The 14,873-nt window shown below is 36.8% G+C and overlaps 1 protein-coding gene across 1 annotated transcript; it reads left to right on the top strand.

The window, feature by feature from the left end:
* The first annotated feature begins 11,273 nt into the window (after positions 1-11,273).
* On the top strand, positions 11,274-14,264 carry LOC144554728 (G-type lectin S-receptor-like serine/threonine-protein kinase SD2-5). The gene has a single exon (XM_078303050.1). It carries the CDS (start codon positions 11,319-11,321, stop codon positions 13,977-13,979), a length of 2,661 nt encoding a protein of 886 aa, XP_078159176.1. The 5' UTR covers positions 11,274-11,318; the 3' UTR covers positions 13,980-14,264.
* Positions 14,265-14,873: the final 609 nt, after the last annotated feature.

Below are 14,873 nucleotides of genomic sequence, written 5' to 3'. Positions count from 1 at the left end.
TGAGTCATTTGTAAATTGTTCTTAGTTTGAGTTGGTTTGGCTAATGTCAATTGTGGTTCTGTAAACATTATTTTTTTCAGTAAATTTCTATTTTGGGATGAGGATACATCACAGCATTGTGTTGTGAAGTGTTTCTGCATCTAGACTTCACTAATTAATCATTAATAAATGGTCAATTTTGTGTCCGGGTTTTTTTTTAAAAAAAAAAAAAAATAGTCTGATAGGCATGAGGATAAATAAGCATTCTAATGTGCTTGGCACTGATTAGGATGACAAATTAAAGTTCGTATATTGTTATTTGTTTTCATGAATTGTTAATTTGGAGTTGGAAGACCAATTTACATTAGTACAGAAAATACCTCAAGGTGTACCTATAGTTCTTCCAAAGCAGGCTACTCCTACAAGGGATTGGTCTTTCTCGGTTATGTTTAGAGTCATTATCAATAGGTGGCCGGGTAATAGATAATGGCTTCACTGTTACAATGCTAAAAGCCTGGGGAGTTAACCCAGCAACCTGAGTGGTGCCGGTGTCACTAAGAAATGTTTGATGTACTTTACAGAGAGCCCTGGCTTTATCGCCAGAACATTATTGCACTGAAAAGAATCTGAAATAATCGGACTCAGCTTCATAATTTTCCTCTGGAGTCAATTGCAGAATAAGGTATCAAGTACTGCAACAATTGGACCTCAAGTGTCTGAAGTTACTAACGGCTTCATAAATGGTAATAAATGTTTTTTCGGGTTAAAATTTTTGAAAGAGGCGACTTAATTTACTGGATTTCAATGCCCAAGTTAAACTCTACAGCTGGCCCAATTTCTTCTTTGTGTTCTCAGCAATAAAATCTTTGGCATGATCTTTATTATTATTATTTACTTCCTTTCTTTGTTGGTGCCTAAATTAAGAGGGGAATTAATATATATATTAGAGTTGGAATATGTTGCTGTAATTGTACAATCTACCAAAATTAGTGAATTCTTCTGGCTGCTGCCGCCCGTGGTTTTTTACCCTAACTTTAGGGTTTTCCACGTAAAAATTCTTGTGTTCAATATTTTTTCTTGCAATTTTATAGTTTTGTGTGCTACTGTATTCGCTACAGTATCTTCCGTGCTACAGTACGCTACAGTACTGTTCATCGCTACTGTATTGGTATTTACCAGATCACTGGTTCTTTTGATGACTCTGTTCCTGCTGTTACAAGATCAATCTGCTTTTTAGTTTCTAACAATTGGTATCAGAGCCAAGTTAGGTCATGGCATCGTCATCAAGAATTGATCTAGCACCGCTCACTTCAACAACCAAGTTCAATCTGTGGCAGGTAAAGATGGAGTCAATCTTGACTTCCCTAGATCTTGAGGAAGCCATCCTCGGGGTGAACAATATAACAGGCAATGATGATGCTGAGAAGAAGAAAAAGGATGCAAAAGCCCTTGCTCAAGTTCGGTTGCACCTCTCGAACGAGATCCTACAGCAAGTTATCAAGGAGAAAACCACAAAGAACCTATGGGAAAGACTCGAGTCCCTGCTCATGACAAAGACACCCGCTACGCGGCTGTATGCAAAGGCTCGACTTTACTCTCACAGGATGGAAGGTAAATCCTTAAAAACCTATTTAGAGGAATTTCGTGAGATTATTAATGATCTTGAAAATCTTGGTGTTAAAACCGATGATGAGGATTTAGCAATGTTGCTTTTGTACCATTTACCTTCTACATACACCCATTTTCGTGACACCCTGCTATATGGAAAACAAACAATTACCTTAGATGAGGTTATGACTAGCCTTCTATCGAAAGATAGGATGGACTCATCTCAAAAGGAAAATAGTGGGGAAGGATTGTATACACGAGGAAGGTCAATTGAAAGGGGCAAAATTGACAATTCAAGGCCTAGATCTAAATCCCAACACAAAAATTTGGTTTGCAACTATTGTAAGAAAAAGGGGCATATTAAGAAAAATTGCTTTAAGTTGCAAAACAAATTGAAATCTGGTGGTGTAAACCAAAAAGAAGATGATTCAGGAAATGCCAATATAGCTACTGACCAAAGTGATTTTGCTTTGTTTGCTGAGGAAAACTCTGAAATTGAGAACTCTACGGCCCTTCTGGTTGCCAAAGGCATAGAGAATAGAAGGGAAGAATGGACCATAGACTCAGCCTGTTCCTTTCACATTACACCGCACAAACACTGGTTCAACTTCTACAACCCTGTGTCTGAAGGGGTAGTGTTTATGGGAAATGAGAACTCTTGCAAGATAGAAGGCATTGGTACAGTTCAGATTCGGACTAGAGATGGCTTGGTCCGGACTCTTTCTGACATGAAGAGAAACCTGATTTCTTTGAGCGCCCTAGAAGACAAGGGCTGTTCTTTCTCGGGCAAAGGTGGTGTCTTGAAGATCTCTCACGGGCAGCTAGTCGTGTTGAAAGGGATAAGAAAAGGTAATCTTTACATACTTGAGGGTGACACGGTAGTTGGACACGCAGCGGTTGCAGAGACAACCGATGATACGAAATTGTGGCACACGCGTCTCGGTGACATGAGTGATCGGGGTCTAATCGAGTTGAGCAACCGAGGTTTCTTTGGAAAGTGCAACATATCCAAGGTGGGCTTTTGTGATCACTGCTTATTCGGCAAGCAGAAGCGTGTCACTTTCAACACTCCAGCCATGCATGTCACCAAAGGTATTCTCGACTACATCCATGCCGATGTTTGGGGCCCGTCTCGTGAAGCATCTCTTAGTGGAGCCCGATACATGGTCACTTTCATCGATGACTACTCTAGAAAGGTATGGGTTTATTTTCTAAAACATAAATCTGAGGCTTTTGATGCTTTTAAATCTTGGAAGGTTATGATAGAAAAGCAAACAGAAAGGGAGATAAAGAAATTGAGAACCGACAACGGTTTAGAGTTTTGCTCTGGTGCATTTAACCGATTCTGCAAAGAAGAGGGTATTGTGAGGCACCTGACGGTCCCTGGAACTCCACAACAAAACGGCGTGGCAGAACGGATGAATCGTACCATTTTGGAAAAGGCAAGATGTATGCTCTCAAATTCAGGCCTGGGGAAGCAATTTTGGGCTGAAGCCATTAATACGGCTTGCTTCATTACAAACCGATCACCTCACTCGTCTTTGAATATGAAAACACCTGAGGAGAGGTGGTCGGGTAAGGCTGCTGATTACAACAGTTTGAAGATTTTTGGTTGCCCAGCATATGCACACGTAAGTAATGGGAAACTCGATCCTAGGTCAGTGAAATGTATTTTCCTTGGTTATTCTCCCAGTGTCAAAGGTTATAGATTGTGGAACCCACATACTTCTAAGATAATTGTCTCTAGAAATGTGATATTTGATGAAAGTTCTCTTATTAATAGAGGGCAAGATATTGCAGCAAATGCAGGTCCAAATGATGCGTTTACTGCGCCAGAAGATAATCAGCTTGCTGCCTCAGAACATTCTCAGGTGGAGCTTCAATTAGTGTCGTATTCTGCACAATCCCAGTCGACTGCAGCTGCTGCCCCAAATGCAGAACTGTTTTCAGCTGGAACTGAATTATACCAGCAGCAGCAGCAGCCCCGTAACAATTCTGATGAAATTCAGCAGAACCAGCAACCGAACCAGCTACTGTCTGGTTCTGATATGCGACAGCATCTGCTGTCCAGTTCTGGAGCAGCAGCAGGTGTGTCTGACACGGCAGCAACACGGGTCAGTTCAGCTCAAGTTCAAGTTCCATCCACTACCGGTGCACCAGTCCAAACAATTGTTGCTACACGCCCTAGAAGGAACATACATGCACCCAAGAGGCTGATAGAGGAATCAATTTTGTCGGTTTCGCCTTAGCTGCAGCGTCTGAAATGGACAATGGAACTGATCCGCAAAGTTACCATCAAGCTGTAAGTTGTTTTGATTCAGAAAAATGGTTAGTTGCTATGCAAGAAGAAATGCAAGCCTTACAGGAGAATAACACATGGAAACTGACAAAGCTTCCTCCCAGTAAGCGGGCCATCAAGTGCAAGTGGGTGTATAAGAAGAAGGAGGGCATTCCTGCAATTGAAGATCCTCGCTACAAGGCCCGTTTGGTAGCAAAGGGGTTCAGTCAAATTCCAGGTATAGATTTTACTGACATTTATTCTCCTGTTATGAAACACACTTCTATTAGGTTGATTCTTGGTATGGTTGCTCAAAATGATCTGGAGTTGGAGCAACTTGATGTGAAAACAGCTTTCCTACACGGGGATTTAGATGAAGAAATCTACATGGAGCAACCAGAGGGGTATTACATTGACGGTAAAAGGGACTATGTATGCAAGTTACAGAAATCTCTTTACGGTCTCAAACAGTCTCCACGCCAATGGTATAAAAGGTTTGACCAATTCATTACCAGTATTGGTTTTGAAAGAAGTAATTTTGATGCTTGTGTTTACATTAAAAGGTGCGGCCACTCCTTTATGTAGATGACATGCTTATTGCAGCTAAGAACATGTCTGACATTGCCAAGTTGAAGGTGAAACTGAAAACAGAATTCCAGATGAAAGACCTTGGAGCAGCAAAGAAAATTCTTGCCATGGAAATCTCAAGAGACAGAAAGGAAAACAAGCTATATCTCTCTCAGGAAGGTTACATTCTTAAGGTCCTAGAGAGGTTCGGCATGAGCAAGGCGAAGTCTGTTACTATTCCTTTAGGTGCACACTTCAAGTTGTCAAGACAAATGTCACCGTTTTCAGAAAAAGAAGTTGATGAAATGGCAAATGTGCCATATGCCAGTGCAGTTGGCTCACTCATGTACGCAATGGTATGCACCCGTCCTGATCTAGCTCATGCCATTAGTGTAGTTAGCCGCTTCATGGCCAATCCTGGAAAAGAACATTGGCAAGCGGTTAAATGGATACTTCGATACTTGAAAGGTACAACTTCCAAACAACTTGAATTTTCTAACTCTTCGACGGGTTTAGTTGGCTATGTAGCTTCAGATTATGCCGGTTGCCTCGATAGTCGGCGATCTACTTCGGGTTATGTCTTCACCTTTGGTGGTTGTGCCGTGAGTTGGCGCTCACGGCTTCAAGATTGTGTTGCCCTCTCCACCGCTGAAGCAGAATACATGGCCATTACTGATGTCGTTAAGGAAGCTATTTGGCTTCGGAATCTCTACGGTGAACTAACTCAAGATGTGCAGAAATTGAACATTTTGTGTGACAGCCAGAGTGCTATCTATCTCACAAAAGATGGCATGTTCCATGAGCGTACGAAACACATTGATGTAAGGTACCATAAAGTTCGGGAAGTTATTGCAGAAGGCGATATTATTGTGAAGAAGGTCGACACGACAAACAATGCAGCAGACATGTTGACAAAAGTACTTCCCGGTACCAAGTTCGAGCATTGCTTGGACTTGGTGAAGGTAACTCACTAAGACTGGCTGTCTGGCGGCAGCAAGCATCAGACCCGATATGTCGGGTACAGCAGCATCTACAACATCAACTTAAGTAGCAAACATCTCTAATTATGCCAGTAAATCAGTCGAGGTGGAGATTGAAAGAGGCGACTTAATTTACTGGACTTCAATGCCCAAGTTAGACTCTACAGCTGGCCCAATTTCTTCTTTGTGTTCTCACCAATAAAATCTTTGGCATGATCTTTATTATTATTATTTACTTCCTTTCTTTGTTGGTGCCTAAATTAAGAGGGGAATTAATATATATATTAGAGTTGGAATATGTTGCTGTAATTGTACAATCTACCAAAATTAGTGAATTCTTCTGGCTGCTGCCGCCCGTGATTTTTTACCCTAATTTTAGGGTTTTCCACGTAAAAATTCTTGTGTTCAATATTTTTTCTTGCAATTTTATAGTTTTGTGTGCTACTGTATTCGCTACAGCATCTTCCGTGCTACAGTACGCTACAGTACTGTTCATCGCTACTGTATTGGTATTTACCAGATCACTGGTTCTTTTGATGACTCTGTTCCTGCTGTGACAAGATCAATCTGCTCTTTAGTTTCTAACAATTTTGTATGCAACCAACCCTTGAAAGACAGACTATAGATTGAGCACCTGATGTATGGTCTTATGTCAATCTATCTGGTATACCACAAAGAGCACTTCTGTCATTCCAGCATCAGTTCTCTCTACTATTCTATCCAAAATGTATCCTTTTTCAGTGATGTTGACAATGTTGGATTTAACACAACAGGTGAGGAGAGTTGCAAAATGGCATGTCTTAGAGATTACAAATGTAAAGCTGCTATATTTCAGTCTTCTAATGCAAACTTATCAGGTGGCAAGTGTTTAACACTATCAGAGGTTTTCTCTTTTAATAATGAACCTGATGCGGACTTTCAGTCTACTACATATTAAAGTGCAAGCTTCTAGTTCCAAAGTTGGGCTAGGAGTAATACTACTTACCTTAACTAGTATTTATATAAGGTTTTTAAAAAGACATGAAGAAAAAGTGGTTCACTATCGATGCCAACCTGGTTATCATCGAACAATTACTAGGGATGCCAACCTGGTTCACTATCAATGAGCTACCAGCGGCCACTGAAAACTTTGGCAAAATACTCAGAAAAAGTGGATTCGGTATTATGTTTGAAGGAAGGTGAGGTGATGAGGGAATACTCAGAAGAGGTTGAGACTATTGGTAGTATCTATCACATCAATCTGGTGAGAATGATCGGTTTCTGTGTAGACAAGTTGAATAGACTTTCAGTGAATCTGCTGTAGAGATGGTAGAATCACTTTGCATTGGCTTATCAGGTTTAAAATTATTACCAACATAGCCAAGGGTTTGTGTTAACTTCATGAGGAATGCAAGCAAAAAATTATGCATTTCGATATAGAGCCAGAAAAATATTATTTTAGATGAAAAATTTCATTCTAAAGTTGCTGATTTTGGGTTATCAAAGCTTATTGATAGGGATCTTAGCAATATAATGACTAAAATGCGATGCATTTCTGGATATTTAGCACCTGAATGGCTAACATCAATGGTCACTGAGAACATCACTACTGCACCAGTTGATTCAATTGGTGTACCAGTCATGGTACATTTATGATGAAATTATGAATGGGTACAAATTTACGCGAAGAGATCCTTAAATTATGGAAAGGCCCATTATCATTAGAAATATATGGAATTCTTGAATACACCATTAGTACCATACTGACAAATAATGGTCATTAGGATATAAGATTCCAGAGAAAAATGTACCAGATAAATTCCATAAAGTGAGAAGTATATGTTATGCAACTTGGTGACAATATTGCTGGACCAAGGAGAGAATTGGGCTTGCTCTGTTTTCGGCCCATAAATGAGGCCTGATATTTTTACTTGATCAATGTACAAATTATTTGTTGCTGCTATGGCGTCCCTAGAGATGGTGTTAAAATTTTTGGGAGAATTTGATGTATACCTCTCCAAAGAATAATCAAGTGAATTAGTGCATGGAACCAATTTAAAGAATAATCAATTGAATCTTTGAGCTTTGTTCTTGTTCTCAGTTACTGTTACTTGAAAGATGACCTTGACCGGTTGACCCCAAGTCCCCAAGTCTTGGTCTTCGCTGGGCCTGGAAGGAATTAATTAGAATTAATAGATCAATGGAGGTGGATTTAATTCACAAGTAGCATTAGAGCAACTGAACTTCTTAAATTTAAATGATATACTGTCTACTTCATTTTAGGTCGCCTCGAGGAGTTGGGTTCTTTGAAGATTTCATGAGTGATGCATTTATAACTATTTTAATGAATCTAGTATAAAGCTAAGTGGTAAAACATTAATGATTATAACTTAATTTTAATGCACTTATTTTTCAACATTTCTTTTACAACTTGACTTTATACAAAATAAATTAAAAAATTTATGAATTTTGCATAGAAACACATCACTCGTGAAGTAGATATATTTATTTCATTTATTCTAAAAAAGCACTACAAAAAATTGGCAGTTTTTGCGAGAATAAAAAGTGACTTTTTGCGACAGAGTACCGTCATAAACATGTTTTTTCTATTAGTGATGGTACTTTTTGCGACGGAATACCATCATAAATGTGTTTTTCTCTCGCGAAAAGTGCCCATCTTGTTGTTGTGAAGAATGAAACAACATTAATTCAAAATTAAGAACCACTTCAATTATTCTATATAGTTGCCTGATATCTTTTCGGAGAAAAAAAATATAGTTAGAAGCTCATGTAAGCGTCAGAAGTAGAGAAATGACTCATTTTTATGAAACATGATATTAGTTTTTATTTTAAATGAATGCTAAAGTAGGTACTTTATAAATTTAAAAATTAGTTTTATTAGAAAAGACAATAAAATGGGTAAATATGATATTATGAATTTAAGAGGGGGAAATATCATAATTTCAATATTTTTAAGGGATGAACATGATATTCACCCTCCAGATAGATATTGTTGTATTTTGCCACATAGAGATTTTTTGTTTTCATCTCAGAAGCACCAGTTTAAACTTGACTAGTTGTGTTTAGGGGTGTTCATTGAGTCCGGTTTAATCAGTTTTAAACCGAACCTAGAGAGTTCAGTTTAAATGGTTTGATTTTTTTTTGGTTAAATGGATCGGTTTGATTTAGAAATTTTAAAACTGGTTAGACCAAACTAACCAAAAGTTTTAAACTCATCTCCTGTCTGAACCAAATATTTAAAAAAATTCAATAATTATGACATAATGTATATTGCTTTATTCAGTTTTAAATAGGTTAAACTAAACCAAAAAAAAAATAACTTTTAAATTTACCTTTAAAAAAAATAAAAAAATTAACAAAAATATGTTTATTTTCATGATTAATATTTTATTTCAGTTCAATCGAGTAAACCGAAATTTACTTCAGTTTATTTAGTTTGATTCCTATTTGGTTATCATTCTTTTTCGGTTCGGTTTCATTTGATTTTTGTAAAACGAATAAAAATTTAATTTGTCTATTTAAATTTTTTTTAAACCGAATCAAATTCAACCGATGAACAACCCTAGTTGTGTCATCCTTTATGCAATTAATTGTAGAGGAACACCATCCTTTGGTAACATCAGCACCGTTAAACAAAATATGCTGAGACATCACGTGACACGCATTAGACACGCTATGACACGGTTCATTTTCAAAAAGTCACTTAAAATTTAAAAAAGCAGATTCGTTGCTCACTTTAAAAAAAGGCGTTATATTCGTTGGTCAAAAGTGACACATCCAATTTGCACCCAATATACACACTCGTAAATTTCTTTAATCTAAAGATATTATCTACACTCGTAAATTCGTTTTATAAATGAAGACAAAAAAAGGGTATTTCAATCCTCCTCATGTATATCCGAAAAAATTACTGGGAAAAAGGTCCCAGGCCAAAATATAATAGCCGAAAAAATTGAAACTTGCAAAAATGAAACTCGAATTTATTATTTGTTTTCTAAACATTTTTCCTAATTTTTATTGACTATTTCTTATTTTTTAATTATTTCTAAGCAAGATTTTCAAAAGGGAATTTATAAATTGGCCCGGCACGTGTAAATAAAGGTAAAGCATATCAAAACACATCGTGTGTCATATTAATATTTGTGTGGTGTCCATTACCATTACATTGCGGCATAACACGACACGTTATATTTTAATTTTTTGACGTGCTGACATGACACAACATGGATTTCAAATATGCCAAAACACAACACACCACTGGCGTTTGCATTTCGCTATTTTGTAACAGCGTACAAAAGTAAATATAATGGTAAAATAAGTTAGAACGAGAAAGAAAAGTGAAATTTGTGGGGCATTACCGGATTTAACAAGTCCATGAAACCACACTACTTTTCTCCGATCTTTAATTGAAAAATAACTTTTCCTTTTTCTTTTAGATGGGTATTGACTACACCTTACTCTGGTCTTCGTACGGACAAAGTGTGAAGTGGGGGCCTTTCTAAGAGAAAATGTTGGTTTGAGACAGCTTTTCTTTAATTATTACACTGAAGCCGGGGCCCTTTGGATTATAGAGGAGGATTACATCGAGTTTCCAGTTGTGGGTATAGTTTTGTAGTAAACTGGGATGAAGTCATGAAGATGTTAAGTACGGGAGGGAGGGGCGGAAATGGGTCGGATATTATCTGTTTGTATAAAGATCTATATTTGAATTTTTGCGGATTTGAATATTCTAATATGGTTAGTTTGTGGATTTGGATACGGATATATACGGTTTGAGTTTTGGTTTCGGAAATCGGATACAGATACAAATTCAAATAATTATTTGTAACTGTATGTACTTTTTTTTTATTTTTTGAATATCCATTTGTGCGGGAACATATATGTACAATTATCCGTATCAATATTTTTTTATCTATTTTGTTTAAATCATATATATTTAGAAAGAAATATTATTTTTGTTTGTTTATATATTTTGATTTAAAACATGGCTATATTGGTATTAATTTTTGTTCATGAGATATATAATTTGTAAACATAAGAACAATTATTTAGTTTACCATAATTATTAAAAGTACGAATTATATATGTATTTCATATTACTTTATTTTATATAGAAAAAATAATTTATTGAATAAGATGTTAATTTTGTTACAATATTTAAATTAGTATTCGAATTATATTGTATCTATATCCGTATCTATGTAATATACGATCCGTATCCATATTCGTTTAATATCAAATTCAAACCATTCAATATAATCTTCATATGAAAACGTACTTGAATACCAACTTTTATATTTTTTAGAATTTGTTACTTTTTTTTTAGGTGGAGAATTAATTGATATAAAGATTATGGACCATCCAAAAGTAGTGATTTTTTATCTATCTAAAAGATAGTAAAAAAAATCTAAAAATATAAATTTTGGCCTGAAGTACAATTTTTTATATGAAGATCATATTGAATGGTTCGATTAACTATTTAGACATTGAAAATAAAGATATGAATCTATAATACCAACTAACATATTGCACAGTAACATGGCCTCACTCATGATTGTTGTTTGGGTTGTAAAGTGGCCATTGCTCAGTGCTCACCCCCAATATTCTCGGACCCATCAAACCTTTATGTTGACTGATCCTGGTCTATATCATTAAATACTAGGCTGTGAGAGGTGGTTGTTGTTATTTAATTTGATCTTTCGAAGGACGGAAGCACAAGTGTTAAACACTGAAGGGAATATAATTAGTGCTGTAAAAAGCTAGAGAATGGAGACAACATCTCATGGTAGGACAGGGAGAATTTATATTTCTCCATCTTCTCCCACTAGCATTTAAAAACTTTCTCATTCCAGTCATATAATTGCTCGTTGTTACGCTCTCATTATACCCCCTACAGAAGCAAACCAATGCTACCTCAAATGGCTTTTACTTCTTTCCTTGCCTTCATTGCAGTACTTCTCCTGTGCTTCTCTTCCTCTGTTAATACACAATTGGCAGATACTTATCCCACTGCAAGCGCTCCTACATCATGGACCAACTCACCATCTCTCCCAAACACCTTTGATTTCAATGGTGGTGAAAATATCCGTTTCCTCCTCCTCCAGCAAAACGAACATCAAGGGTTGTCATTTGCTACTGGGTTTTACTGCTTCCCAAACCCCTGTAAGAGTTTTTTTCTCTCCATATACATCGTATATGTATATTATGAAAATTGTGGTACTAGAGGGAACAACCCACTCAACAGCGATAAACTAGCAGGGATCACGTACGGGGCTTACCCAAGGAGGCCGTACAAGGATAACTCTCGTCCTTGTCCATTAACCTTAAAAAAAAACATCCGTCCACAAGTCATCTGGTCAGCAAATCGAGCCCGCCCTTTCAGTGAAAATGCCACACTTCAATTGACCTCTAAAGATGGTCTAACCCTTCGTGACAGTGATGGTAGCCTTGTTTGGTCAACTAGCAGGTTGAATCAATCCGTGGCCGGTATGAAAATCACAGAAGCTGGTAATCTGGTGCTTTTTGATATAAATAATTCCACAATCTGGCAATCTTTTGACCACCCAACTGATGCCCTAGTATTGGGGCAAACACTGGCAGGAGGCATGAGGCTCATTGCCAATTCGTCTAGCACCAATTTGGCTGAAAGCCAGTTTTATCTCACCCTCCTTGTAGGTGGTTTGTATGGATTTGTCAATTCGGATCCCTCGCTAGTGTACACATATATATCATTTGATAGCATCGTTTACAAATCAAATAAAACAGTGGACAAATCTATTTATATAAAGTTCAACAATGCCAGCCTAGCATTGTTCTCCACGTTATCAAATGGCTCATTTTTTTTGTCATTACCGATTGCTAAATCAATACAGTACATGAGATTAGAATTTGATGGGCACTTAAGACTTTATGATTATGATGAGTTACAAGGATGGACAATCATGGCTGATTTGTTCAATATGGATAGCTGTGATTACCCAACAGTCTGTGGGAACTATGGAATTTGCAATAATGGACAATGCATCTGCCCCACAACCACTGGAACCTCAGAAAATTATTTCAAGCCGGTTGATAATCGGCGGCCAGAGCTTGGCTGCTATGCAGATACTAATATAACTTGTCAAGATGTCAACAATCACCATCTATTATACCTTAACAATGTATCCTATTTCAATGTTGTTGACAATGTTGCATTTGATGCAACTGATGAGGAGACTTGCAAAAAGGCATGTCTTGGAGATTGTAAATGTAAAGCTGCTTTGTTTCGGTCACCTAATGGGAACTCATCAGTTGGTATGTGTTTAACACTACAAGAGGTTCTTTCCCTCCAGAATAATAATGCAGACTATAACTCTTCTACATATATTAAGGTGCAAGCTACCCCTTCACCACCTTCTACACTTTCACCACCTTCTACCCTTTCACCACCTTTTATCCCTCCACCTAATTTCAAAGTTGGTATAAGAGCAATACTGGGTTTCATATTTGGAGCTCTACTCTTAATGCTCACCTTAATTAGTACTTACGTACTGTGTTTGAGAAGACGTGAAGAAGAGCAAGATGAGGATATCATCGAACAATTACCAGGAATGCCTACCAGGTTCACTTTTGAAGAACTACGAGTGGCCACTAAAAATTTTGAAAAAATACTTGGAAAAGGTGGATTTGGTACTGTGTTTGAGGGAAGGTGGGGCGATGAAAGAATAGCAGTGAAGCGTTTGGATAACGTTGGACATGCAAAGAAGGATTTCTTGGTGGAGGTCGAGACTATTGGTAGTATCCATCACATCAATCTCGTGAGGATGATCGGTTTTTGTGCTGACAAGTTGAATAGGCTTTTAGTTTATGAGTACATGTGTAACGGATCATTGGATCAGTGGATCTACTGCAGAGATGGGAGAGTTCCCTTGGACTGGCCCATAAGGTTTGAAATTATCACCGATATAGCCAAGGGTTTATGTTATCTTCACGAGGAATGCAGACAAAAAATTGTGCATTTCGATATAAAGCCCGAAAATATTTTATTGGATGAAAATTTTCATGCTAAAGTTTCTGACTTTGGATTATCCAAGCTTATCGATAGAGACATTAGTAGAGTAATGACTAAAATGCGGGGCACTCCTGGATATTTAGCACCTGAATGGCTGACAGCAATGGTCACTGAGAAGGTTGATGTTTACAGTTTTGGTGTGGTGGTAATGGAGATTCTATGCGGAAGAAGAAACCTTGATGATTCCCAGACTGAAGAGAATCGACATTTGATTAGATTGTTAGAAGAAAAATCTAAGAGCAATGAATTATCAGATTTAATTGACAAAAATCTAGGCAATATTGAATTTTACAAAAAAGATATTGTCAATGTGATGATGCTTGCAATGTGGTGCTTGCAATGGGATAGTACCCGGAGGCCTTCAATGTTAATAGTTATGAAGGTTTTAGAAGGAGCGATGGAGGTTGAAACATCATTGGATTATAATTTTGTTTCTTCAATTCCAATGATTGCTAATATACCTGGAGTGGTGAATCAGTCTGCCACCCTTACAAGTTCAGTATTATCGGGTCGATGAAATCCTGTGATATGTTATTCTAAGCATTCTAACTCTAAACTGAAAGAGTTCTTGGAGCAATCTTTGAACTGCATTGGTGAGGATTGTGTTTCAGTACTTAGTATTTAATTATAAGATTATTTTCTATTTTATGCTTGTATATTTTAAGGAAATACTATTGTAATGTATGTGTGATTTTATGCGTGTATGTTGGAAGGTATAACTATTGTTATGTATGGGTGATTTTATGCATGTATGTTTGAAAGTATTACTATTGTTATGTCAATTTGTTTTATTGTACAGAAAAAAAAAAATCTTGAGTGCTATTATTTGCCGCCAGAAAGTCACCCCTTATTTCATGTTTACACTGGTATATAGCTTTTTTTATTTTTACTTTTTTTGGGAGAAAAACGCACGATGCCCATTTCAGTTATTCAGTAATCCAGTGATTCAGACATTTAATAAGTGATCTAGAAACCCCATCAAAGAGCGAAGAGAATTATGGGTTCTATGTTGGGCCCAGAAATTAGGCCCAATATTCTTACTTGACAAATAAAGCAAACTAAAATTAGGAAACGATGGCTTCGCGGTGTGGTGTTTATATTTGTCTGTTAGCATTCCGTGAACTATGAAATGGAGTCGAGCTTGTCAGATTTGTAATACAAATGAGTAAATTATATAAATAGTTCTTAAAATATCTGTATTTTATCATTTGGATTCTTTTTTCAAATTTAACATTTCAGTCCCTCAAGTTATCAACTTATACCGAATCAATGAATTATGTACTTCTAATAGATTACATAAGATTACATGAGTGTTGATAGTAATATTCATATCACCAATAGAAATAGCTGGTAATTAATATAGATGATAGCATAAATATACATGTGTATTCAAGTGAAAAACTCATGACCT

The sequence above is a fragment of the Carex rostrata genome, chromosome 5, assembly GCF_964058835.1.
Source record: "Carex rostrata chromosome 5, lpCarRost1.2, whole genome shotgun sequence".
In the NCBI taxonomy this organism is placed as follows: Eukaryota; Viridiplantae; Streptophyta; class Magnoliopsida; order Poales; family Cyperaceae; genus Carex; species Carex rostrata.
This window is presented reverse-complemented; position numbering and strand designations above follow the sequence as displayed.